At 36.7% G+C, this 23,479-nt stretch overlaps 4 protein-coding genes across 4 annotated transcripts; 3 read left to right on the top strand and 1 right to left on the bottom strand.

Moving 5' to 3' along the window:
• Positions 1-5: 5 nt before the first annotated feature.
• LOC113120530 (tetratricopeptide repeat protein 32-like) lies at positions 6-2,376 on the top strand. The gene is made up of 3 exons (XM_026290401.1): positions 6-166; positions 336-502; positions 1,739-2,376. Exons 1-3 carry the CDS (start codon positions 18-20, stop codon positions 1,864-1,866), a joined length of 444 nt encoding a protein of 147 aa, XP_026146186.1. The 5' UTR covers positions 6-17; the 3' UTR covers positions 1,867-2,376.
• Positions 2,377-2,843: 467 nt separating this feature from the next.
• LOC113120495 (uncharacterized) lies at positions 2,844-8,460 on the top strand. Its single transcript, XM_026290340.1, has 21 exons — positions 2,844-2,967; positions 3,040-3,140; positions 3,231-3,329; positions 3,414-3,538; positions 3,612-3,752; positions 3,818-3,919; positions 3,990-4,154; positions 4,220-4,316; positions 4,560-4,777; positions 4,852-5,005; positions 5,114-5,322; positions 5,414-5,531; positions 5,646-5,845; positions 5,934-6,048; positions 6,141-6,310; positions 6,377-6,486; positions 6,578-6,708; positions 7,633-7,822; positions 7,939-8,077; positions 8,157-8,253; positions 8,339-8,460. Exons 1-21 carry the CDS (start codon positions 2,945-2,947, stop codon positions 8,437-8,439), a joined length of 2,805 nt encoding a protein of 934 aa, XP_026146125.1. The 5' UTR covers positions 2,844-2,944; the 3' UTR covers positions 8,440-8,460.
• A 4,581-nt stretch (positions 8,461-13,041) lies between these two features.
• Positions 13,042-14,666, top strand: LOC113120519 (homeobox protein Mix.2-like). Its single transcript, XM_026290388.1, has 3 exons — positions 13,042-13,198; positions 13,297-13,505; positions 13,839-14,666. The coding sequence occupies exons 1-3, from the start codon at positions 13,099-13,101 to the stop codon at positions 14,496-14,498; spliced, it is 969 nt and encodes a 322-aa protein (XP_026146173.1). The 5' UTR covers positions 13,042-13,098; the 3' UTR covers positions 14,499-14,666.
• Positions 14,667-14,750: 84 nt separating this feature from the next.
• LOC113120508 (protein lin-9 homolog) lies at positions 14,751-22,953 on the bottom strand. The gene is made up of 15 exons (XM_026290375.1): positions 22,876-22,953; positions 21,432-21,464; positions 21,216-21,307; positions 20,845-20,949; positions 20,602-20,732; positions 20,159-20,284; positions 19,893-20,050; positions 17,894-18,027; positions 17,655-17,780; positions 17,061-17,162; positions 16,901-16,981; positions 16,687-16,812; positions 16,349-16,531; positions 15,707-15,804; positions 14,751-15,566 (listed from the first exon to the last, which is right to left on the bottom strand). Exons 1-15 carry the CDS (start codon positions 22,904-22,906, stop codon positions 15,461-15,463), a joined length of 1,632 nt encoding a protein of 543 aa, XP_026146160.1. The 5' UTR covers positions 22,907-22,953; the 3' UTR covers positions 14,751-15,460.
• Between the last annotated feature and the right edge of the window lie 526 nt (positions 22,954-23,479).

Raw genomic sequence — 23,479 nt, 5'->3', positions numbered from 1 at the left:
CGCACTAATTAATATGCATGAGCTGTTTATCGCCAGTAGTAGTGCGTCTCATGGAGGACGGCGAGCTCGTGATCCTACAAAAAGCACATGACGAGTTCAACAGTAAGAATTATAAACCAGCAGAGGAATTATACACACAATTCATTGAGTCTTGCTCCAAATCCAGGTATTAACGACTGTAAGTTATTCGAATAAATTAGTCAGGAGGACAGTAGTGAACATTAGCATAGACTGCATGTAAACTGTCAAGCACAGACGATTGCTTGCCACCGTGTTGATAAATTAAGGTCATATTCTCATGTTTTCGCTAATAATCATATGTTATGTTTATCTAGAGACTGCAGAGCTCATGATTTGGCCATTGCCTATAATAACCGAGGACAGGTGAAGTATCTTCGGGTGGATTTTTATGAAGCCATGGATGACTATACCTCTGCCATTCAGATCAACAGCCAGTTTGAAGTGCCACTTTATAACAGGGGATTGATACGTTACAGATTAGGTAGGAATAAAGTGTAACCATTAAACATGGGCTTACGTTGCTGTAAATAAAGTGTTAAAACTAGTTTCTTTGTGCATCACGCCAGTGCTTGTCAAAAATAAGCCTACTTAAAGGGTTAGTTAACCCAAAATATTAAAGTTTTGGCATTAATTACTCACCCTCATTCATCTTCAGAAAACAAACTGAGATATTTTTGATGAAATCTGAGAGCTTTTTGGCCCTGAAGTGTTCCCAGATCAAAATATGTATTAAGAGAACATCAGTGGCTCAAAGCTACAAGAATACTTTCTGTGCACAATGAAACACATAAAACACAGTCTGTTTTACCGATCTGGGACCAGATTCATGAAAAATTTCTTAAATAAATTAAGAAATTTCTTAAGATAAATTCCACAAAGTTTGTAAGAATGTTCTTAAGTGCAATTCTTGAAAAATTCTTAAGTTCTCAAATATATTCTTCAGAACATCTTAATTTTTTTTCTTAAGAAGAAACAGCTGTTATTTGAATGAATAGATGACGCACTGATAAACACACACTGTTGTCGTCTTGTGCTTCCTGTAGATGACAGATCATGTTTACATTAAGTCATTGCTGTCCCTTCAGAAAACTTCTGCACATCCTTAGTCCTAATATGTATTATATGTAACTGTTGTTGTAATGCTTAAATATAACAATTAATTTGAAATAACCCAATAAATTCATTAATGAATTAATATTGTTTAGGATTTAAGACTTAAAGTCTGGGGCTGTCCTAAATTTAAGAAGTTATTTTTAATGATTTTTAAGAATATTCTTTTCAAGAATTCAATTCTTCTTAAGTTTTGTCGTAAGAACAAAAGAAGATAAAAATATTCTTAAGATTAGTTTTTGGGAAAACAAAATACTCTTAACTTTTTTTTCTAAAGTAAAAAAAAAACAAGAAAACGGTAACTAAGAAGACATTTTTTCTTAAGAATCTTTCGTGAATCAAGCCACTGCTTACTACGTATCTGGGTCTGGGAACATTTCAGTCATGTTGCTGTCTGTTCATCAAAAATCGTAATTTGTGTTCAGAAGATGCATGGAGGTCATATGGGTCTGGAACGACATGAAGGCAAGTAATTAATGACAGACTTTTCTTTTTTGTGTGAACTTCCTATTAAAGTTTTGTAGTTTTTCTCAGAGCATGCTTTCTGCCCATGTGTTGTATTCCACTAATGTGTGCTGTTTGATTTCATTGTGTTTTTCCATTTAAGGCTTTTTCAAAGAAGCTGAGAGTGACTTTCGGAGAGCCCTGGAACTGAATCCTAATTTTAAAGATGCTGAAGAAAGTTTGCAGCAGACACTACTGGACCATGAAGAAAAGTTGAAGAGAGGCTACTAAAGAGAACTAATCATTAAATGTTATACTCAAGCTCATTAAAATGTTTATTCATCTAGAAGTTATATTGTCATGGACAATCCCAAGAGCATATGATTGTGCAGTCATGAGTTGAAATGACATTCAAACATTAAGGCCTGGTTTCACTGACAGGGCTTAGATCAAGCTAGGATTAGGCCATAGTTCAATTAGGATGTTTAAGTAGTTTTTATAAATGTAAACAATGGCTTATATTTTAAGATATAAGCCTTAAGCCTTGTCTGTGAACTGAAATGTTTCTATAGGTCGAATGATAAAGATTATTAACCTGCTAGTAGTCTTTCAAACTTTGTGAGCAAAGGGCCAATCCTGTTGGTCATTGCTCAAGATACAAGTGAAGACCTTTCTAAATAAAATGCCTGACAGTCTACATTTCAGAATACTTCGATTTAATTGTTGATTTCTCAATCACAAGAGGCGCAATAATTGTGTTTGTTTGTTTGTTTTTAATAAACCAATTCTTTAAAATCTGTATTTTGCCTATTTTGTGCTCTTTGTAAACTTTAAAAATGTCTTGAATTTCACAAGACCTGCCAAGAATATGTCTCGAACATATTCAACTTTAAAAACAAACATGAAATCATAATTTAAATTTTAGATTTAGTGCTATTTTGCAGATTTAAACAAAGAGATTAGATTTTTTTTATATATAATAAGTATAAAAATACCTCAAAGGAAAATCTACTCATCGTGTACACTGCAGCAGCTAAATGTATTTAACTTTTTCAGTAACCAACACTCATTATACCATTCCTACAGTAGAAATACAACATTTTTATTACAATGATCGTTAGCAGAGCTTAGCTTTCACTCAATAATGCGTGAGAAATTCCTGTGAATATTGCAGCATAATAGTTAACGCGTGACACCTGGTCTTTAGTTGATAAGAAGAATCACCTGTGCACAAGAGTTAGCTGATTTGTACATTTCCTTTCAGAGAGCTTCATTCGCTTTAAATGAGCTCTTGCTCTAGGATTTAAATTGTGGTGGTTTCTGTAGATCTTAACCACCTGAGACCAGAGAGCCCTGTTTTTGAGCAAAGATGACATGGTTTCTTGGGATTTTGTAAGTTAAGTTTCTGTGTTGCCAATGTTTTGTTGCAGTTTATGTTCTAATTTTTTTTCCTCTCTCTTTCAGTACTTTTTGGCTGTTGATGGTTATGGTTTTGGCACAGAAGACTTCCAATGTCCTGTCTACACAGAATTTCAATGTGGTGCCAGCGCATAATTTTAACCAACGTATGTTTTATGTGTGCGTGTGCTTGTTTGGGTACAGTTGGTCACACTTGCTATCCTAACACTTTTTGATTTTGTTTAACCATCTTTCAGAAACTGGCCTGACAACTGATTGTCTGGGGAGTTATATGAGGCTAACCGTAGATAAGTCTCTAACTCTTGGAAATGAAGTAGAATTTGATGCTCTCAGTAGTAAGTCATCTGCAAATGGTTATATTGCCAAGAAAGATGATTGTAATCTACATTTGTCACAACCATACCTCTCTTCCTCTTCAGATGTCTCCCACATTGAATCTTTAACACCAAGCTTGGCTGCCAAATGTGGTTTTAGTATAGACTCTGATCCTTGGGGTAACTACAAAGTCTTTGCTTCGCTCCTCAACTGTTTTTCAGCAAGCGAGGTAACTAGCTCTTTGCCCCTGAAGAGTTGTTGTATCCTACATATTTTACTTCAGTAGCTCTTTCTGCATTCAGGATGATAGCGAGTTTGATATTGCCATGCGCGTCCGGGTGCATGGTGTCAAGGGGGAACCTGATGTCTTTGAGGTGGAGAAGACTTGTAGCTACGACCAATGGGCCCCCCGTGAAGTCCTTTGCACTCAGAATTTTATGGAGGTAAACTTGTGCTACACATCAAGCAATAGTAGTCTTTAAGGTATATTAACAATGGTTTCTCCTAGGTTTCTGTTAACCGATTGCCAGAAGAAATTACAGCTTTGCGTAGACGGCCTATGCCCCGATCACCAAAGTCGGATTACCAGTGGACCAGTACTGTTCCTGAGGTACAGCGGTTTAGATTTGTTTTGTGGCATATGCTGCTTGCTCAAACATACTCTGCTCACTGTCTTCCAGGCCATTACCTCTACATACAACATCTGGAGGATGGTGTTTTTTACGCCTAATCAGAAAGCCATGTTGTTGGAGGATGCCCTGAGGACCGGATATGGTATAACAACAACCAGGTCTAGATTGGTGCTACGAAGTGGCTATGACATGCCTGAGACCTATTCGGAAAATGTAAGTATTGGAAATGTGGTGCTGCTCTTAGTTTTCCTGAGCCAATGTTGATTCTGCTGTAACAGGTGAATGGCGTGCCAATGAGGATCTTCAGGGTGACCACCTACTTCAAGAAACAGTGGTCTGTAACCATGTTGGACACTGTTGCTGCATGTCCGACTGGTATGTGACCCCTATTCCCAATAGCATTTGACCCAGTATTTCCAGGGTTATTCATTCCTTGTCTCAGAGAGCAACTTTTTCCAAAAAGCATTTCCTTTTAAATTAAGTCTCCGATTTGACTTCTAAAGGTCTTTTTGGGTTCACTTTTAAAATCGCAGTTGGGTGTGTTGGAGCTTAACTCTGCGGGTAAGTGGATCTCAAAGACCATGATGGAAGAACCCTGATCTGTTGCTTCTCATACAGGCGGTGTTTCTTTTACGGATGAGATGATCACCTGGAACTTCCCCCGGATTAATCCACTAATGCGTTCCCTTGAAATCAGTCTCCTTGGGATGTTCATGGGAATAGATGGAAAGCAGATAGATTCAGTGCAAATGAACGCTAGAGGCTATGTTTTGACCATAGTAGACGATCAAATCATAATGAAGTTACCAATGGGTGGACCAGATGGCTACTACAAGGTTTGGGGTTTTTCTTTTTTCCCTTAATTTGGCAACACTTGTGCTTTTACTCTAATGGTTAACCTCTGTTGTAGAGTCATGCTGTAAATAACCAGTACCATATCACATACAACATTGAGCCAATGCTGGAGTTACTGTGGAGTGAGGGAGGAATGGATGCTACAAGATACAAAGTCCTCTTCCCCATAAAGACTCCTTTTATGCCTAGCCCACCACACTTTGTTGACTGTGAGTGTTGGGGCTTTTTTTTTTTTTTTTAAATAAACCTAATATGGATAAAGGGAAGGTGTTTTCTGATCACGCGTGCATATGGATAATTTCTCTTTTCACCTATAGTCACTGATGCAGACCAACGGATGTTTGACGTACTCCTGGGTCCTTTCCTCTATGACACGGAGTTGGTGAACCTCACCTTTTCCACTGGAGTCCTTACTGTTGCAGAGGCCAATGCAAGGGGCATCAACATACAGGAACAACCCTTTCAAAATGGCTCCAAGGCGTTTAGACTCAAAGTTGACTTCTCTGACAGTGTTGTTGTGAGCACTGTGAGTATCTAAGGGGTTTTTTTTTTTTTTTTTTTTTTTTTTTTTTTTTAGTGACTGGTTTGCCATGTCTAAGGGGTTTTTTTTTCTTTAGCAAGCTGACGTGACTGTTACGGTTTACACTCTTCATGTCACCTTTGGTTTTATGATCCTGCCTGAATACATGCCATTCTCCCACACATTATCGGTTGATGTAAACCTTCAAGATATTAGTAAGTGCTGATACTGGTTATCTGGATGTCCCTTTTCATTTATTTTTTAAAATTAAAAAAGGATACCCAAGGGGTTTAATGTAGTTTGTTAATTGCTCCTTTCCCCCATTTCAGTCCTCCCAACTGTGAGTGGAACTTGTGACGAAGAGAATTTCTACGTCCTAATTACATTTGGAAATATGGGCAAAAATTTTAATATCATGATGGGTGTGCGTGACCTGACACCAGACCGGGGAGCAGAGTATGATCTAAAGGAGAATGCTACTCATATGAGCTTGGCTGTGCCTTTCCTCTCAACTGACATTGTGTTTGAGGTGTGTTGTGGGGGGTGGCTGGGGTTTTTTTTTTTTTTTTTTTTTTTTTTTTATAAATGGATATTGCTGTAATTGTCTGTCTTTCCAGCTGATGTACCCTTCATCCTTGAGGGCTCGGCTTGATCTGTTACTCTGGGAGCCCATTAACAAATGGACACTAAGTGACTTCTCCCTGGCTTGCAACTTTCCCATGACTATGACTGGTATGTTCTTGCATGGTGTTTCAGGTTTATTAATGCTTTTAACAGGCCTTGGCATTCGGCCTAGAGATGTAATGGTTTTGGTGTCTTTCCAGAGTGCTTTAGCAATGGCACAATGTCAGCCCTTGCAGTGAAGGTAGAATCCGTACCCCAGCTTGACCCTCGTCAACTTACCCTGACGGATCATTCATGTAAACCCAAGTTCAGCAACGATCGCTTTGCCTACTTCTCTTTTGAAGCAAACAGCTGTGGAACCACTAGAAGGGTAAGGTGACTGTTTTGGTTGTACTCGTACTAAATTCTCACCATCTTATACTTGTCTCTCTTTCAGTTCTATGATGGCGTTGTGATGTATCAAAATGAAATCACTCTGGGTAATGGGCTGCAAGTTCACCAGCAGAATAAAAAAGTACCCATTATTCCTCTTGATCCAGAGTATCGGTGAGCTGGAGTCTTTTGTAAGACTAATGCATGTCTTGCTAATGCATGTCGTTTTTTTAAATTTTAAACTGCACCCATTCTTTCTCTTTAGGGTGACCATGTCCTGCTTTTATACCCTAAATGATACACAGACTGTTGCTTTCTCCACAAAGCCACGAGAAAATGAACCCTTGACAGAGACTGGTTTTGGAGAAATGCAAGTTGTACTGAGGCTTGCTCGGGGTATGTTAATGCTGTCACAAAATGAATTAAAATTAAAAAATGATTGAGCACCGTGTCTCAAAGCCAGAGAGTGAAGTGGCTCAAAGATCACTACATTGAAATTTTGGATCGGTGGCCAGGCAACTCTCTGTATCTCAATCCCATTGAGATCCTGTGGTCAGTCCTCAAAAGGCAAGTGCCCACAAGCAGAAGCCCACATTTATCAATTCCAAGAATTAACACAATGGTTCACTGTCAGTCACTATTTTGCCCAGAAGCTAATATTGAGCATGCCAGAGTGAATTCCCAAGGTTATGAAGAAAAAGGGTCAATCCTGTAAGTTGACTGGCCAATGAAAGCCTTAATTGTAAACTGTTCTTCAGTATACCATAGAAATGTGAGAATCTACAAACCCTGAAGCCGCAGCCTTTGCACAACATCAAAACCCTCTTATTGTTCATAAAATAACTAGATTGCTATTGTCAGGAAGTAATACAAGACTGTCCACAATGCTACTTGACTGGTGGTTTGATTCTAAAGTTGTTCTACTTTAATCACTTGTGATCAGATTACCCAAGAAGTCGCGGCCTAATGGTTAGAGAGTCGGACTCCCAATCGAAAGGTTGTGAGTTCGAGTCCCGGGCCGGCAGGAATTGTGGGTGGGGGGAGTGCATGTACAGTTCTCTCTCCACCTTCAATACCACTACTTGGGTGCCCTTGAGCAAGGCATCGAACCCCCAACTGCTCCCCGGGCGCCGCAGCATAAATGGCTGCCCACTGCTCCGGGTGTGTGCTCACTCTGTGTGTGTGTGTGCATTTCGGATGGGTTAAATGCAGAGCAAAAATTCTGAGTATGGGTCACCATACTTGGCTGAATGTCACGTCACTTTCACTTTCAAGATAAATATGCTCTCTTGAACTAACTTCTACTTTCTCTCCTCCCAGATGGCTCTTATAGTAACTTCTATGTAAAGGAAGACTACCCAGTTGTACAGTACTTAAGAAGTCCTCTGTTCTTTGAGGTGGCACTGCTTCAGTCCACTGATCCTCAGATAGAGATAGTCTTGGAGAACTGTTGGACTACTATGAAAGAAGATCGGAACTCTACTCCAAGATGGGACTTGATTGTAGATGGGTAAATTTTTTTTTTTTTTTTTTTTTAAGCTCTTTGACCTTAAGCCTCACCTCTTAAGTTTCTACTGACCAGTTCTACCTTGAGCTATATTTGAAGTCCAACTTGTCTCTCAACAGCTGTGTGAATCAGGCTGACCATTACGAGACCGTTTTCCACGATATCATTCCTAACAGCGTTCCAAACTCGTCTCATTTGAAGCGCTTTGAAATCCAGATGTTTACTTTTGTACTGAACGATCTTGTATTTCAGGATCAGGTAATTGTTTTTTTTTTTTTTTTTTTCTGAGACATGACTTGTGTGTTTGGGCTGCATCACTGACTACTACTCTCCTCAGATTTTTGTACACTGTGATGCTGTGCTCTGTGACTCTGAGAGCGATGGCATCTGCAAGAGAAAATGTCCTTCTCCCTTGTCTTCAGATGGAAAGAAAGGTATTGCCGCTTATGTTCCCTACCGTTTAATCATTATCTTGCACAGATTATAATTGGTTTCTCCTCTCCCCTCTGTTCACATAAGTACGAAGAGCAGCGACTAATGTCCAATCCCTGGGAACACCGCTGTCATCAGGAAAAATAGTGCTTTCAAGCACTGATCTGGTTTCTGGTTCTCAGTCTTAATAAAATCTTGTTCAAAAAGCTTTTCTTTGCATGTCCAATTTGTCACCTTTTAGCCTGACGTAATCTAGACATTTCTAGTGTTAAACTAATTGGTTTAACCAAGGGAGCATCTTTAGTAGGCCTACTAGTCTCTGCCTTTAATTCTTGAGCTAGAGTACAGATATGCAGCCTCTGCTTAAGGTCAGTGGTTTTGGCTTTAGAATTTACACTTGGGTCCAACAAATGGAGTGCGCTTTGAGGGTTTTTTTTTTTTTTTTTTTTTTGTCAACCCTTTGCACATTAGTTGCCATAAAACCCTTCCTATAGTAACATTGACTCGGGCATGTGGAGGTTATTATAATATGGCTTATTGCATGTTGATTTATCAACTTATGATTAAATTGTTTGACTTATGTAAATTCAATGTGCTACAACCCCCCCCCCCCCCCCCCCCCCCCCCCAGTAGGGGCAAAATGGGAAATTAAGACCAGTTTGAAATGTACAAGGACAACTGAAAGAAATGCGCTGTAAACCACACAGACTACAAGTGATGAACCTGGCTGGGACATGCTTCTTGGTCTGTGGTGGTTGGTAATGACCTGAAGTTTTTTTTTTTTTTTTTTCAATGTCTTAATCTGGTCACGTTAAACCCTGTAAACTGGCAAACTTTCACAACTGCAAATAAATGTGTATATGGTTCACAAAGTTATCCAATTCTCAAACCATTAAATCCCAGTCAAAATTAATTCCATACTGATGGTATGAAATTCTGACCCTATTTGTAGTGTTCCTGTATTTGGTTATTTTGGATTTAAAGCTGCGGTAGGGATAAAATTGTACTTTATCAAAACACAGGAACATGTCATGTTAGTGCAATACATAAATTGCAGTTTGTACCTGTTTGGTCCTCTAGATGCTCTCGAACTGATTAGCACAGCTCTGCTTCATAAAATTCAGTCCTGCTCTTAAAATATTTCAAAAAGCTTAAATGTTTTAGTGGCCGTTAATCAAAGGGTGGCTTGGAAAAGCAGCAGTGACTTGTGTAAGGAGTGATAAAGCATTTAAAACAAAAAGTGGGTAACCATAAAACTGTGTAGCCTACTTTATTCCTTTTTTTAAGACATTAATACTTTTCAGCAAGGATGCGGAATTCTGTGAAAATGAGTGACCGTTTATTGTTTTTTTTTTTTTTTTTTTTTTTTTTGAAAGTTCAACCGTTTTGACATTAAGCACCTCTAATGATTTCAACACTGAAGTTTCTCCGCATATATAATTTTAAATTGTAAGTATATTTCACAATATTACTTTTTACCATATTGTATGATTAAATAAAGACAGCCTTGGTCAGCATGAGACTTCTTATCAAACCTTCTCAGAAAAAAGGTACAAAAGTGGTCACTGTGATGGTACCTTTTTAAAATTTTCTTAAAAAAAAACCTGAGGTACTTATATTCAGCCCTGAGTGGTAAATAAGGTAAAAGAGTAAATTTTTCAAAGGTTAGAATTTAAATATTAAATAAACCTACATTTTAGAGCAGTAGTATTTATTTAATTTGAATTGTATTTATTTTTTATTATTACAACTCAACTAGCAAGCAGTAACCATGCATTTTCCCTCTATGGAAGCAAACTATAATATGTGAGTTTTGCTGCAGTGTTTTACCTAAACTTTTTTTTTTTCATGCAACATTTTTTATATTAACATAGACCAGAGGTTTCACTATATTTGTGAGTTTTCCTGTTATAGTTAATGCAAAAGGGAATAATTAAAAAATAAGGTAAAACTAGGGTTTTGGAGAGGCTTTAAATTTCAATGGTGCACCTTATGTGTGTTGGGGGTGGAGATCTTCACACTTTGGCACTTATCCTTGGTGAAATGTGGCCTTTGGTGCCAGACTTATGACAGTCACACTTCTACTTCCTCTTCCACATAATGTACCATTTAATTTTTGGGTGCTGTATATATCTTTGTTTATTGTATAAAATGATCTTGCTTAACTTTTCAAACAAGTCTTGAAACATGCACTGATTTGAGAAAAATGCAGGAAAGACCAAGATCAAAAGAAGTGATTGATATTTGGTGTGAATGTTTTATTGGCCGATATCAAACACTCAACAATTGCAGTTCTCTCACAAAATGATAAATGTTTGTGGATCAGCTCATATTTCTTGATTTGTTAAGTTTTAAATGCAGTAGCAATGCAGATTGGAACAGAAAAGCTTGTCTGTAGGGTGAAGAGACATTATAAGGGGATAAAAGCAAAGGAAGTCATTTGTCAGAGCTGAATAAAACCCCCTCCTTTCAGACACACCTCTGATAACATCTGCAGTAATCGCCGCATGCTTGAGCATTCACATTGATGAAGGGTTTTCTTCTTTTTGGGTTTTAAAACAACATACTGAATATTGATTATATATTTGTAGTGAAACATGCTGGGATATTCATATCTAAAATATGTTCCTGACAAACATGTTGTGCTACATTTTAGAGTGTAAACAAGTGCTGCATTTTTTTTTCTTCAATGTGAGGGTTTGGAAATATATATACATAATCACAGGAAGACAAATCCTGATATTGGATCCTTTGTGGGACTTGAGTAATACTTTGGTGCCTTTTTTTCTTTCTTTTTACCATTTTATGCTGTCTGCACAGTAATTGGCCTGTTACATGTTCATGTTTTATATTGTTGTGCAGTGGTTGTGGTATATTAATATAAATGCAATGCAACATAGTCCACAATCTACTTTTGCATATGGAATTATTCACAATATTAACCAAAGATCGCAGAGGTTTGATGAAATGCTCCAAAATGAAGTTGGATATTACTGGTCAAGAATGGCTGCACTTGCATGGAATTTATCTCAAGTATTGTTCAAAGATTCAAATATAACATAAGAACATTTATAACGACAGAACATTTATCTCATGCAGTAAAAAAAAAAAATGTTTTTGGGTTTGCAATATAGCATTACATTAATTTAAATATAAAACAAAAATTAACAAAACAAAAAAAGTGTTGTTTTTAAGGACATAAATTATTAAACAGAAAACAAACTTTAAAAATATCTTAAAATTCTTCCAGCTTTTTAATGTTTGTCTATTTAGATATTTTTACATTTTCTAAAAAGAAACAGAAAAGGAAAAACTCTAGACAAATGTCTAGACAAATGATATCAACAACTTTGTGACATTAGCTAAATGTCCCTAATCCCTCTGTCTGTTGCTGTATTTTGGAGGTGAGAAAGCTTTGTCTATCGTAGATGGCAGCCGATGTGTTAACGGCTGATCATTAGCTGCTACGGTTGGCTCCATCAAAAGACATGGCCTTATGTTTGATGTTTCCAGATGGTGATTTTTGTGAATAGCTGAGTTAATCATTGTGGTCTTCGATCTGATCAAAGTTAAAATTGTTCGTAGTGGAGGCTTTTAGAACGACAAAAGAGGATTAAAGGAGAGCATGCATTATCATTACTGCAAAAGTGCTGCAAAATGTGTTTTCTTCAGTTTAGTTTATAGTCATTTGAGCCTCACACAAGTGTTCAGTGGAGCAAAATGTCATTTCACAAGGTCTAGAGTGAAAACTGCAGATGGGACAAACACAAACAGACTATTTAGATTCTGAATGTATAGTCTGTCAAGAAAACCTATCCGGTTACATCTTTAGTCTTTACATGAACCTTACAGGTTTTTATCTATAACATATGCTTGTTTCATTTTATTCAAAACAATCATTCAATGTTAAAAAAAAATCTCTCTATAAGTTGTTTCTTTGACTATGGAGACTTTTATATCCCTTATATGATATATGACAATCACTTTTATATTTAATTTGCTAACTTTTTTTTCATCATACCCTTGAAATATTTTTTTATCTTAAAACATGAATTTTTATATATATATATATATAATTATTATTATTTTTTATTTTTTTGTGTGAAAACGATAGATTTTTTTTTCATATTTCGTTGGAACAGATCATGGAATGTATTTAGTACATAAAATATGATATCAATTATAAAACTTTTAGGCTACTACATTTTTAAATTACTTATTTTTATAATTTTGTAACTTTTTTTAACACAAATTATGTAAAGGGGCATAATTTATATAGACATATTATGTTGGAAATGCTCTTGATATATTGAATTTATATAAACTATAAATTAAATTATCAACATTTTACTACTTTAATTCTGCTAATATTAAAATGAAATCACAAAGTAGTAGTAATTTTTTTTCCCACTACAACCATATTTTTTGGAAATGCTCATGATGTTTCATCTCTATATATAATATGAATATTAACCAATTTACATCAGTGACAATTTCCACTACAATCATCTGATGCATTGCTACATATTGTGCTCAAACGAGCTGTCTGCAGGAAGTGCATGGCTGCAAACTGATCCGGGCAGCTGATCAAGAAAACATCTCAACCCAACAATACACGTACATGTTTTTTCAAGTCGTGTGTATTCGGGTGGAGATCCCATTAAACTCACACACGAACCTTTTACAGATGCTAATGTGCCTCGAATGTCATAAATTCACACCTGCGTCCTATCAGTTCACTTTGATCACCTTTGAAGGAAGGCTGGCCCACTGGATATAAAATGCCATTCGAAGGTAACTCAAATCACTCCAAGCTGAACACCAGTGCGACTCACAAACATCTCACAATGGCAGTCGTGCACGGAAATCTTGGAGATGGACACTTAAAGCAATTCCAGCTGTTTCCGACCACGGATTTGGAAAGGAGGCCTAACATGCACACAACAGGTGGGTGTTTACTCCGGAATCTTTCTTGAAATACAGTTGAGAGTAACTAAGTAATCAATATGTCTAACTTCACTCTTCTTAACTCATTGTCTCATCAGATTACGCAACTCAAGACAGGATGAAGTTCCTCCATGGCGTCTCCAGAGCGGACAGCGCGAGCTTGTTCACGCACCGCAGAAAACGCACCAACTTCACGCAGCAGCAGATTGACGTCCTGGAGAAAGTCTACTTGGACACTAAATACCCTGATATTTATTTAAGAGAGAAACTTGAGGCACTGACCGGTTTGCCAGAATCGAGAATTCAGGTGAGATTATGTTCCTCAGAAAAAGTCCTGATTAGCCTAATATTAAAGATGACTCCGAGGCTAGCTGTATTTATTTCTCTGAGCAAGTTTTTTTCAAACGCTATTGGCCAGGGAAATTGAGTATTTTTTCAGAGGGGCATTTTTTTTTTTTCAAGAAAAATATTGAGGAAATGCGTTTTGAAAAATGGAATAACCGTTCAACCTTTCAGTTTTCATAAAAGTGTGATAATTCTAGCCCTGGTCTTCCCTACTGCTGGTGTTGTCTGAATGTATGCCACTGTGGTTTTATTTATAAATGGCATCCGCTTTCTAAACCGATGTCAATTTATTCAGGTCTGGTTCCAGAACCGAAGAGCCAAGTCTCGGCGCCAGGTGGCTGTTCCAAATAAGACCAGTGGAAATGTTCTGACCACCAACAGTCTCCTTATGAACCAGTTTACGACACATCAGAACCACACTGGCCTGGAGACACAGAGACTGCCAAAGTTTGACACGAGGGACAACTTCAGTCAACAGCTGATCAACACCTCTGATGAGAAGCTCTGCACCATGAAAGGTGACCTGTACAACCCAACCACGATTCCGTGCATGTTCAGCAGAACCGAGGAGAAGCAGATCAAGACCGATCACCTGAGTGTTGTGGTGCCATGCAATTACACACAGCAGTATCCAAAGGGACACAGACAGTTTATGAGCACCAGCCATGCTAAGTCTACAATGAAGCAGTTTTTGGTGGAGTATGATAACTTCCCTCCGAACAAGACCATTGGGCCAGAGATGAAGGTTGTTATTCCACCTCTCCCATCGCAGAATAACTTCATGATTTCTTCATCTTCCCCTAAACATGTCACCTGTTCTGTACAAAACATGCCAGTCCACTCGGGAAGTTGTGGAACTTTCTCTCCCATTAGAGCAAGCGAAGCTGTCGAGTTCTCAGATTCTGACTCCGATTGGGAAATAGAGGCCATGTCTGGCTTTAATGGGTTTATTTAGTGTATCAATTTATCACTTGCAGACTTTATCTGAAGCTTTGAAGAACGTTTTAAGGTTTTAAAATCAGATATTTATTGTATATTTCAGATATTATTATGTGTGACTGACAAAATATGGGTGTAAAAAAAAAAAAAGCCACTTAATTTTTTTTCTTTTTAAATAAAACCTCAAAATACAGACTCTGAGTCTTTAAGATAATAGAAATCAATTTATTTACAAATGACTGTCATGCATACACTTACAGGTTAAAAAAAAAACAACCCCACAGAAAACTACCGCATTTAAAACATACACCAGTGGGGCATTTGGGTGATTTATTTCTTCTTGTAAGGACAAGACAAACTGTTTCATTCCACACAGCTGTCTATTATAGGACTTGTATAAACAGACTGGTTGCTTTGCAAAAGTACCTAAATCTGGCAAGTCAAAAAATGTCCACATTACCCCTATATATGGTTGATTTATTGATATATTTTGAGTGAACTGTACAGTTATCTACAATGTACATATTTAAAACATACAGAACAGTTTAAAACAGACAGAACAGTACCTCATCTCTCAGGACGATCAAAGTTATACACTTTGAGAAAGAGACAAAGGGAATAAAATTGTACAAAATGGTTTCAGTCAAACAAACTGCACCAAACCGGAGTGTCATTCGAAATACACCCTAGTTGGAAACCACCAATAAAATTAAGGGGGAACTTAATCTAATTGAGTGTGAGCAACATCTGAAATGATATCGAACAGTTACAAAACAGCTTCACACTCCCACTTTTTTTTGCTATCTAGTTGAACATCTTCAGACACTTGGGTGTCGGGCATAACATTTTAACACTACTTGTACTGAAAACAAAGTTTCATAACGTTAAACAGAATTAACACAAGAGACTAAAGTGATGAGCTGAAGAGGTGTGTTGCTGTCTGTATTTGAGATTGGGAGGGGTGCAAGTTAATTTCAGTCACGTTGTGTTGGTGTTGTTGGCAGAGAAAGCATGGAGGTTACCCAGCTGGCTCAGCCCGCTCTGTATGTGTGCTACATGGATCTCCACATTATCCTGAAAACAACTGCAGAAGACAGATCATTGTGGGTGATTTTTACAGATGGTATAGGCACTGTGTGACTAGAACTTTCAGATTCAGTAATAAACCAGACAATCTAAGATAAGTGGAGCAAAAACAACAGAAATGAAAACAATAAGTATTACCTCAGGTTGGAGTCATCTATTGAACTCTTTATGTCATTCAGAGAGTCTGTGAGTGATTTGAATTCAAATGAATTCAAATCTCCCCCTTCAGCCAAACACTGCAATAAATAAGGAAAGAAATAAGATTAGAATTCAATGTGAAGTAGATTTTCATGACATTGTGGCTCTTACAAGAGCTTGACAGGGCTGAATGGAAAAACTTAGTTGAGCAAAGGAGATGTTAATTGATTAGTATTCATCATGCTTCATCACTGAAGTCTTGGCTCACAAGTTCATGGTCTGTATGTACATGCTTCTTAGTATGGAAGAAAAAGAAGAAAAGAAAAGGTAATGGCAATGGATATCACAATTTGGACATTTGTCTCAGAATTACAAGAACAATCGGAATTGTGAGATAAAAGGTAAAAATGACCTTTTCTATTTTGTGGCAAAAGAAAAGTGTCAGAATGTAAACAGAATTCTTGGAAAGTGAAGGGAACAATGTGAGATGAAAAGTCAGAATAAAAAAAAGTGAGATATAAATACAGGAGGAAAAAAAAATTTCACAATTACGTTTTTGATTTTTTCATTCTGTGGTGCAAAACTATCATAGTGATAAGGCATGCTTCCTTCAGATAACGTAAAAAAAAACCCATCTGGTACCCTGATCTGCAGAAGAAGTGCCGTGAGACGAGAGATGAGTTGGGTGAGGCTGGAGCTCTGGACACGTTGCTCTCCATCAGACAATGCATTACTCTGACTCACAACTTCCTGTGACTCTTCTTCACAGCGTCGTCGCAACTCACTGGGCTGATCTGCAGGCTGCATGCCCTGATCTGGAGCCAGCTGAAAAGAGAAGATCAGTGAAAGTGAAAGGAAAATGGGTGAAAGTGAACTTAAATGTATGTTTTATGTCCAGGATTTTGTGAAGAAAACCAGAAGCCAAGGTCTGGAAAGCATGATTGGTCATGTGGTGAGGTGAGTAAAAGAAACATACGTACCTCATAGCAAAACTGCTGTACTTCATGAAGGACTTTGTTGAGGTCTTTATTAAGCTGTTCCAGGTCCAGTACTGTTGTGGCATATCTCTTCTGCAAGTCCAATCCGATCGGTATGGAATAGGACTTCTGCAGAGGAATAATGGAAGAAGTTACATGGTATACTACTAAGTTAACGTGTACAGAAACACCACCATATCTTCTGTCAGACACTTACCAGCTTCTCAGCTTCTGTGTTCATCTCCTTCAAATGTTTTATGTGTTCTTTTTTAATCATGAGGATTTTGGACAGGCGTGTCTAGCGGGAGAATAAACGAAATATTGAAACTCTGTGGAAATTCAAGTAAATAGACAACATTAGTAGTGACAATTCTTACCACTTGCACAAGAAACTTGACAGGAAAGCCACCTAATGTCTCTCCATCAGTTCCTGTCAGTTTATTTCTCCAGGGGGACTGACTAAACAGAGGGTCATTATCCTGGGAACAGAGCAAACAGAGGTTGAGATCATTTTTCCAAAACATTTTGGTGTAATTTAAATTAATGATTTTTCATGTCATTGGTTCTCAACTGGTTTTGCTTTAGGACCCATATTTTATACTAAATATGAAGTGTGACCCACAGTATCAAAAATGTCATAAAAGCAAACAAACCAATATCCTAAAATCAAACACTAATATATATATATGAATGGCCCAACACTATGTAAAAGGTTTAAAATGGTCTTTCAAAAATAAAAGTGTTTGGTTTCTAATTGGCTTTTGAAATGGTTGCATCCTTTAGGCACCCAATTATTCACCAAAGGAAACACTTTGTGGCTGGAACAAACCACACGTAGTTGCAGTTTATTATTTGTGTTAAGCTTTGTTTTGTCTATGTTGCCTCCAACACTAGCAGAACAGAACTCAGAAACAGTTCAGGAAAACGAAACACTTAAAACAATTAAATTCAATTTGGCAGTCTGATTTTACCATTAAGATGGACTGAGTTGACCCAGAATAGGACCCGCGGAGTGGGGTCAGAAAGTTCTGAAAACGAGGTGGCCTCTGTTTCTGAGCGAAAGCAGATATGGGCATCGTCTCATGAGGCTCATTACTCTGGAGAGAAAGCAGTGGGGAGTGTTAGCCATTCAAATCAAATAACACTTTACCATTTTAAAGAACCACTCAAATTATGATGGCCTTTTGTGCTAAGACAGTAATTTTCTTACGAGCACTTCGTAGTCAGGAACAGTGTGTGTGCCGAGCCCACTTCTGTCAAAGGTCACACGATACGTTGCTGCACTGGTATCTACTGCATCAATCTGACCAGTAAACAGGCCATCATGGACACCCCTAAGACGAGCTACAGTTTAAAGATAAAAAAAAAAATTATTATTTAGCAAAAAAGCATACCTTTTCAGTATTTCAATTTCCAGAACGATGATCAAAATATGATTATAGAAGCAAAAAAAACTAGAAAACTTCAATATCCCTGGATCAAGTTGATTTTTACTAAACTTACAATCTGAAGACATAAAAAGTATAGAGCTGGGCAATTTGGCAAAACATTTACATTTTTTCAGAACATTTTACAGATTCTTGATTTATTTTAATTTTTTTTAACTACGACAGGATTAAATTTTTTCTTTAATAACCTCCTAGTGAAATATTTTTTTTCAAAGTGCAAATGTTAAACAAATCACTTGTTAAATATATTTACAGAAAAGATTCATGAACTACATCTTATTCAAACTTGTCTTATATATGTTCAGAAATAATGAGGAAAATGCCTTCTTAAAAAAAATCTCAAAAGTCAAGGTAATTCAAATACAAAATGAATGAAGGTATAACACCAGTAGACTATTATTAACTATAAATGTTCTACTTAAAAAACTGCAGCCTTCAGCCTGTCACCATGATGCAAACTTGAAATATCTGGTACTAGTTATAAATTTTCCAGTGAACTTTGCCAGTGATTTTTCTATGTAAACATGGACGGGCTGGACTGTTGCGCTCGCATCTCTTTTAGTCACATAAAAAAAAAATGTATACTAATAAAAAAAATTAAGTTCAGTAAAATAAGAGACACTACAATTAAAAACTTAACACGGCTGCTCAATGCAGCATGCCAAACGACAGTATCATCACAGATCAGAGTTCATTTATCCAGTGGGGAGAGTGAGTCAAGCTGACTGACAAGAAGATTGTGGTGAGAGAAGACGATGGCGGATGATTTAGTTTTGAAACGATATGAAAAAGCGCATGTTTAGCAATATTTTGGATTTTGAAAAGCTTGTTGACTTTTGCTGTTTATCTAAGGTGATTTTGGAAGGATTTTTTTTTACATTTGTTTACTTAATTGGTTCCTCATTGTTTGCTGATTTTTACTTTACTTAAACTTTGTGTCATTTATTTATTTTATTTGACATCAAGGTGCTTGTCGTGCCTCCAAGCTTTCCTATTCATTTTGCTAATAAACGTAACTTATTTATTTCGTTATATATTGTACGTGTTTAATTAGCCTTTTCCAGTTTAGTATACCTATTTAAACTTTATGCAAGTTATTTGTTATTTTATATTAGGCATAGCCTGCCCTATAGCATGGTTTATTTTTATTTGTTTTGTTAATAAAAGTTCTATGTTTTATAAATAGGCTAAAATGAGTTTGACTTTGTAATGTGTTGTTGCATTCAAGCAATTGACACAGAACTGCCGCTAATTCAAAAGTGAAAGTAAAATGCGCACGGCACTTTTAAGCTATTTAAAAGCAAAAGAAAGTGAGGAAAAAAAGGGACAATTCTAACAAACTTAATATGGACAATCGATTTATACTGAATTGGCACTATTTGAAAGTGAAAGTAAAATGCGCACACCACTTTTACAAGCCATTAAAAAGTGAAGAAAAGCAAGGAAAAGAGGGAACGCCTCCACACCTGCGATTATACTGGTATTTCTGGTGATGAATCACCATGAATCATCATTTCAGTTGAATCATTCTTTTCTCTTTACTGTTTTCACTGGCATATTGTCAAAGCTTTTTTTTTTCTAACGTCTGGTAATATTTCTATTCAAAAAGCGTGATTCCTCCATTTGTAAAAAATTTAATCGTGGCAAGACATTACATTTAAATTAATCTATAAAATCTGAATAATCACCCAGGCCTAAAGTCTATTTCAAAATGCTCCTTACACATCATTGCTGATTGTGTCATATCAAATGGCTCCTCACCTGTAACTTTAGTGCCAATGACCAAGGGCAAAGGTATCTCATCTGGCAGGTCTTTGCATAGAGACATATCTGTGATTTTCCTCTGCTGCAGGAGACGCATCTTCTGCCTCTTCTGTTTGAGAGCCATTCGTTCTTCAGCAAAGAATGCTGAGGAACATCTGAAAAACATGAGACACATAAGTACAAGCATCTAAATCAAAGATATCAGCACTGCATGTTATGGGCATTTATTACTGTATAAGGTAGAAAGTCAGCAGTCAATTAACCTTCGAGGTTTGCCCATAAGTCTTCTGATTGTTCCCCATTCAACTCTGGTCAACTTTCTAGTCTTTAGATTAGGAAAAGACTCCTTCAGACACAGGCAAAAGTCATTGTCACCTTCAAATAAAGGCCTAAAACATAAAAAAAGACAATTGGAAAGGCAAAAACATAAAATATTAGTGTTCTAGCAATACGCCAATATAATGCTGATATATACACAATGCAAGTTAGCAATCAGTCAAGCAGACCATTTAGGCCCATTTACTGGGTCTATTTATTATATTAATAATCTGTTAATAACGGAAATGCAGTATCATATTTATGGAAGGCAGACACTACTATCTCTTTATACTACTCAAAATTAATAAAATAAGAATGTGATTATTAACAGCACAAAATCTACACATAATGCCTGCAAATAGAAGGTCTGCCGAACACCAGAACATACCTGTCAATATTTGAATAGAACCACTCATAGATGCACCATTTGTGTGCTTTGGGAAGTTTGAGCAAGTTTCTTAGTCTCAGTCCAATTTTTTGTGAAGCCCTTTTGTCTGGTGTTGTGACATTTGCAAGTTTCTGAAAAAGGAAAATATTCAAATTTTGCTGGTCATTAAAAATGCTAAATCACTGATCTTTATGTCAGTAGGTTAATGTATCCTTAAAAGCACCTCCTGTATACTGTTCTCACCTGAGGCACAGTGGTGACCCTCTGGCTTCTCCTGGGAGATCTGGAGGCGCGAGGTAGCTCCTCATCTTCACATGACAGTCGACTTCTCTTTGAGCTTCTTGTTGGCTGAAGGACAAAGCAGACAGCAGGTATTTATGATCAGTAAACATTAAAATGCAAAGGTGCTACAACTTACCATAGTCAGGTAGGCACCCTGTTGAATTAAAGGCAGATGAAAACAAGGCTGTGCTAAATTGACTTACAGTATCCACACACTGTATAAAGGTCCCCCCCCTTATTAAATAAGGCGCTACCTTTTGCTTCAATTGTAAGCAAACTGCAATTTAAGCAAACATTACAACAACAAATATAAAGCATTAATGCCAACTTACCGTTTCCACAGAAACGTAACTGCTCCTTCCCCTGGTGGTCTGAGATTTTGGTAAATTGTTCTTCTCATTTAGAGTATTAGACAAACTTCCTTCTGTAGAAAAGCAAAACAGCAGTGCCAACAATTACTAAGCTGTGGCTGTGAGGTAAAAACTCAATATCTTGTGACATTATACAGCGCAATAGTTGCGGTTGTCACAAACAGTAGACTGACCTACCTCTTAAACTTACAAGGGCTTTAGCTGAAGAGCCTGAAGATAAAAGAACAATGGATGAACAATTGACAACTTTGATATACATCTAAACATAACATTTTCAAAAGAAAGTTACGATTAAACGTCTTTTCTCTAAAATGTAACATTTTAAATATCAAATCATACATTTATGCATAAAACCCTGGGCAAAAGCATCAAAATCAAGTTCATATTCATATTACTCCACAAAGACACTAAAGGTACTAAAGGTATAAGAAGGCTAATTCCATAATAAAAGTGGTAAAATGTCAATTATGCTTTGGGCAATTATACTATTGCAACTTTAAATTATATATGTATTTAATAATTATTTTTTCACTTAAACTGATTCACTCAGAAACCACAAATAATCTTTTTGTAAGCATAAGCAGCTCCTTTTTATTTTTATTGCTTAACCTGGTTAAAAAGTCTTCTTTGTTGCCTTTTTCTCTACCACACTTTAGGAATCATCAGATATTATATATCCCTTCAATACTTAAAATCTTAAAAATGAAAATCAAAAAGAGTTTAAATTAAAGAAGAAGAAGAAAAAAAAAACAAGGAGCAAGGATGAAACAAAAGTTATAGTCGATGTAGACATTATAAATAAATTTTAAAAAGTATTTGACAAATAGAAGTTTTTTGAAGCTCTGAAACATTTTTAAGCTGCTTATAGTACTGACTTATTACAATATGTCTTTTATCACTGCTCTAGTTCATTGTGCAAACAATGCATTTGGGCAATTGTTGCAGCTATTAACAGTAATAATTATAAAGTAACAGCAATGGAAACAACCGAGCAGCATATCTGAGGAATTACATCCTCCGCAATCCTAATGCAACAAAAACAAAAGCACATAACGTATATATAACAGTGGGGGGAAAATCCACTGAGATTTATTGTGATAAACTAGATGAAATCTAGACAGCAGTATTACATAATATAGAGAGGGTATTTTTAACATATGAAGAGTGCTGTTAACATATGGAAAGTGTTTATATATTATAAGGAGAGTGTTTTACTGCACAAACAGACTGACACTGACAAGAACAACAAAACCCACCAGCTGTCATCGAATTACGACCCTATAAATGTCTGTGAAGTTTAACTCTGACCGTATTATAACCGCCACACTACTACTATCAACCGCAAGATTACTTCTGGTCATAAATTAAGCTTTATAAAGAAATTGGGAGGCGAAAACCTCCTCAGGTGAGATATTTATTTATAGTAGTAGCTTCTGAAAGCTAACTGTTAGCTCGTTAGCCTCAGTGCTAATAACTTTGCGTCTGTTTTAAACCACTCACAACAATGAAAAACACTTGAAATGTATGTCAAATAACATGCGTTATTAAGTGCCTTAAAACTGTACACGTGCTCGAGAAGAGAGTTAAGAAGCTCTAATGAGGAGTTCGTTTTATTACTCACTCTCGTCTAACAGCTGCTCGAGCTCCGCCATCTTGAATTAGCCGCGCCGGTTTTTCAAAGGCCGAGTACCGCGATGCATTGTGGGACGGAGAGGGCAGTTCAAAACGCTCCAGTCTGCGCTCAAACTAACAACACATTTTGGATTTCTTGTAAATTGTATGCAAATACATTAGGACTGATCATGTGTGTTTTTATTTTTAGCCACTTTCTTTTTTATATTATCCATTTAAAACAAGTTTGAAAGGTTTCCTCATGTATAAACATTAGGAAAATCACTGGTTCTCAACCAGGGGACTGGGGCCCATTAGGGAGACTCAGGATGACTTAAATGACTAAATTAACTAAATAAACCTAGTTTTTTTTTTTATTTAATTGCAAAATGCATTATGAACTTGTTTAAAGTCAAAAATGTTGAAAAGCACTGGCATAGTTTGTTGCAAAATCACAGTAACCACAGGTAAACTATGAATGCATGCAGTTAGTGTCAGAGAGACACATACACAGTAAAAACATAGTACCAATGTGCTTTTCTGGTAGTCTAGAACTACACTTATAAAAATTAATTATAGTTCCTGCAGATGTAAACATAGTTTTACTGGGGGAC

Source organism: Carassius auratus, chromosome 20 (genome assembly GCF_003368295.1).
Source record: "Carassius auratus strain Wakin chromosome 20, ASM336829v1, whole genome shotgun sequence".
Classification (NCBI taxonomy): domain Eukaryota; kingdom Metazoa; phylum Chordata; class Actinopteri; order Cypriniformes; family Cyprinidae; genus Carassius; species Carassius auratus.
The sequence above is the reverse complement of the archived record's forward strand: the minus strand, read 5'-3'. Positions and strand labels throughout refer to the sequence as shown.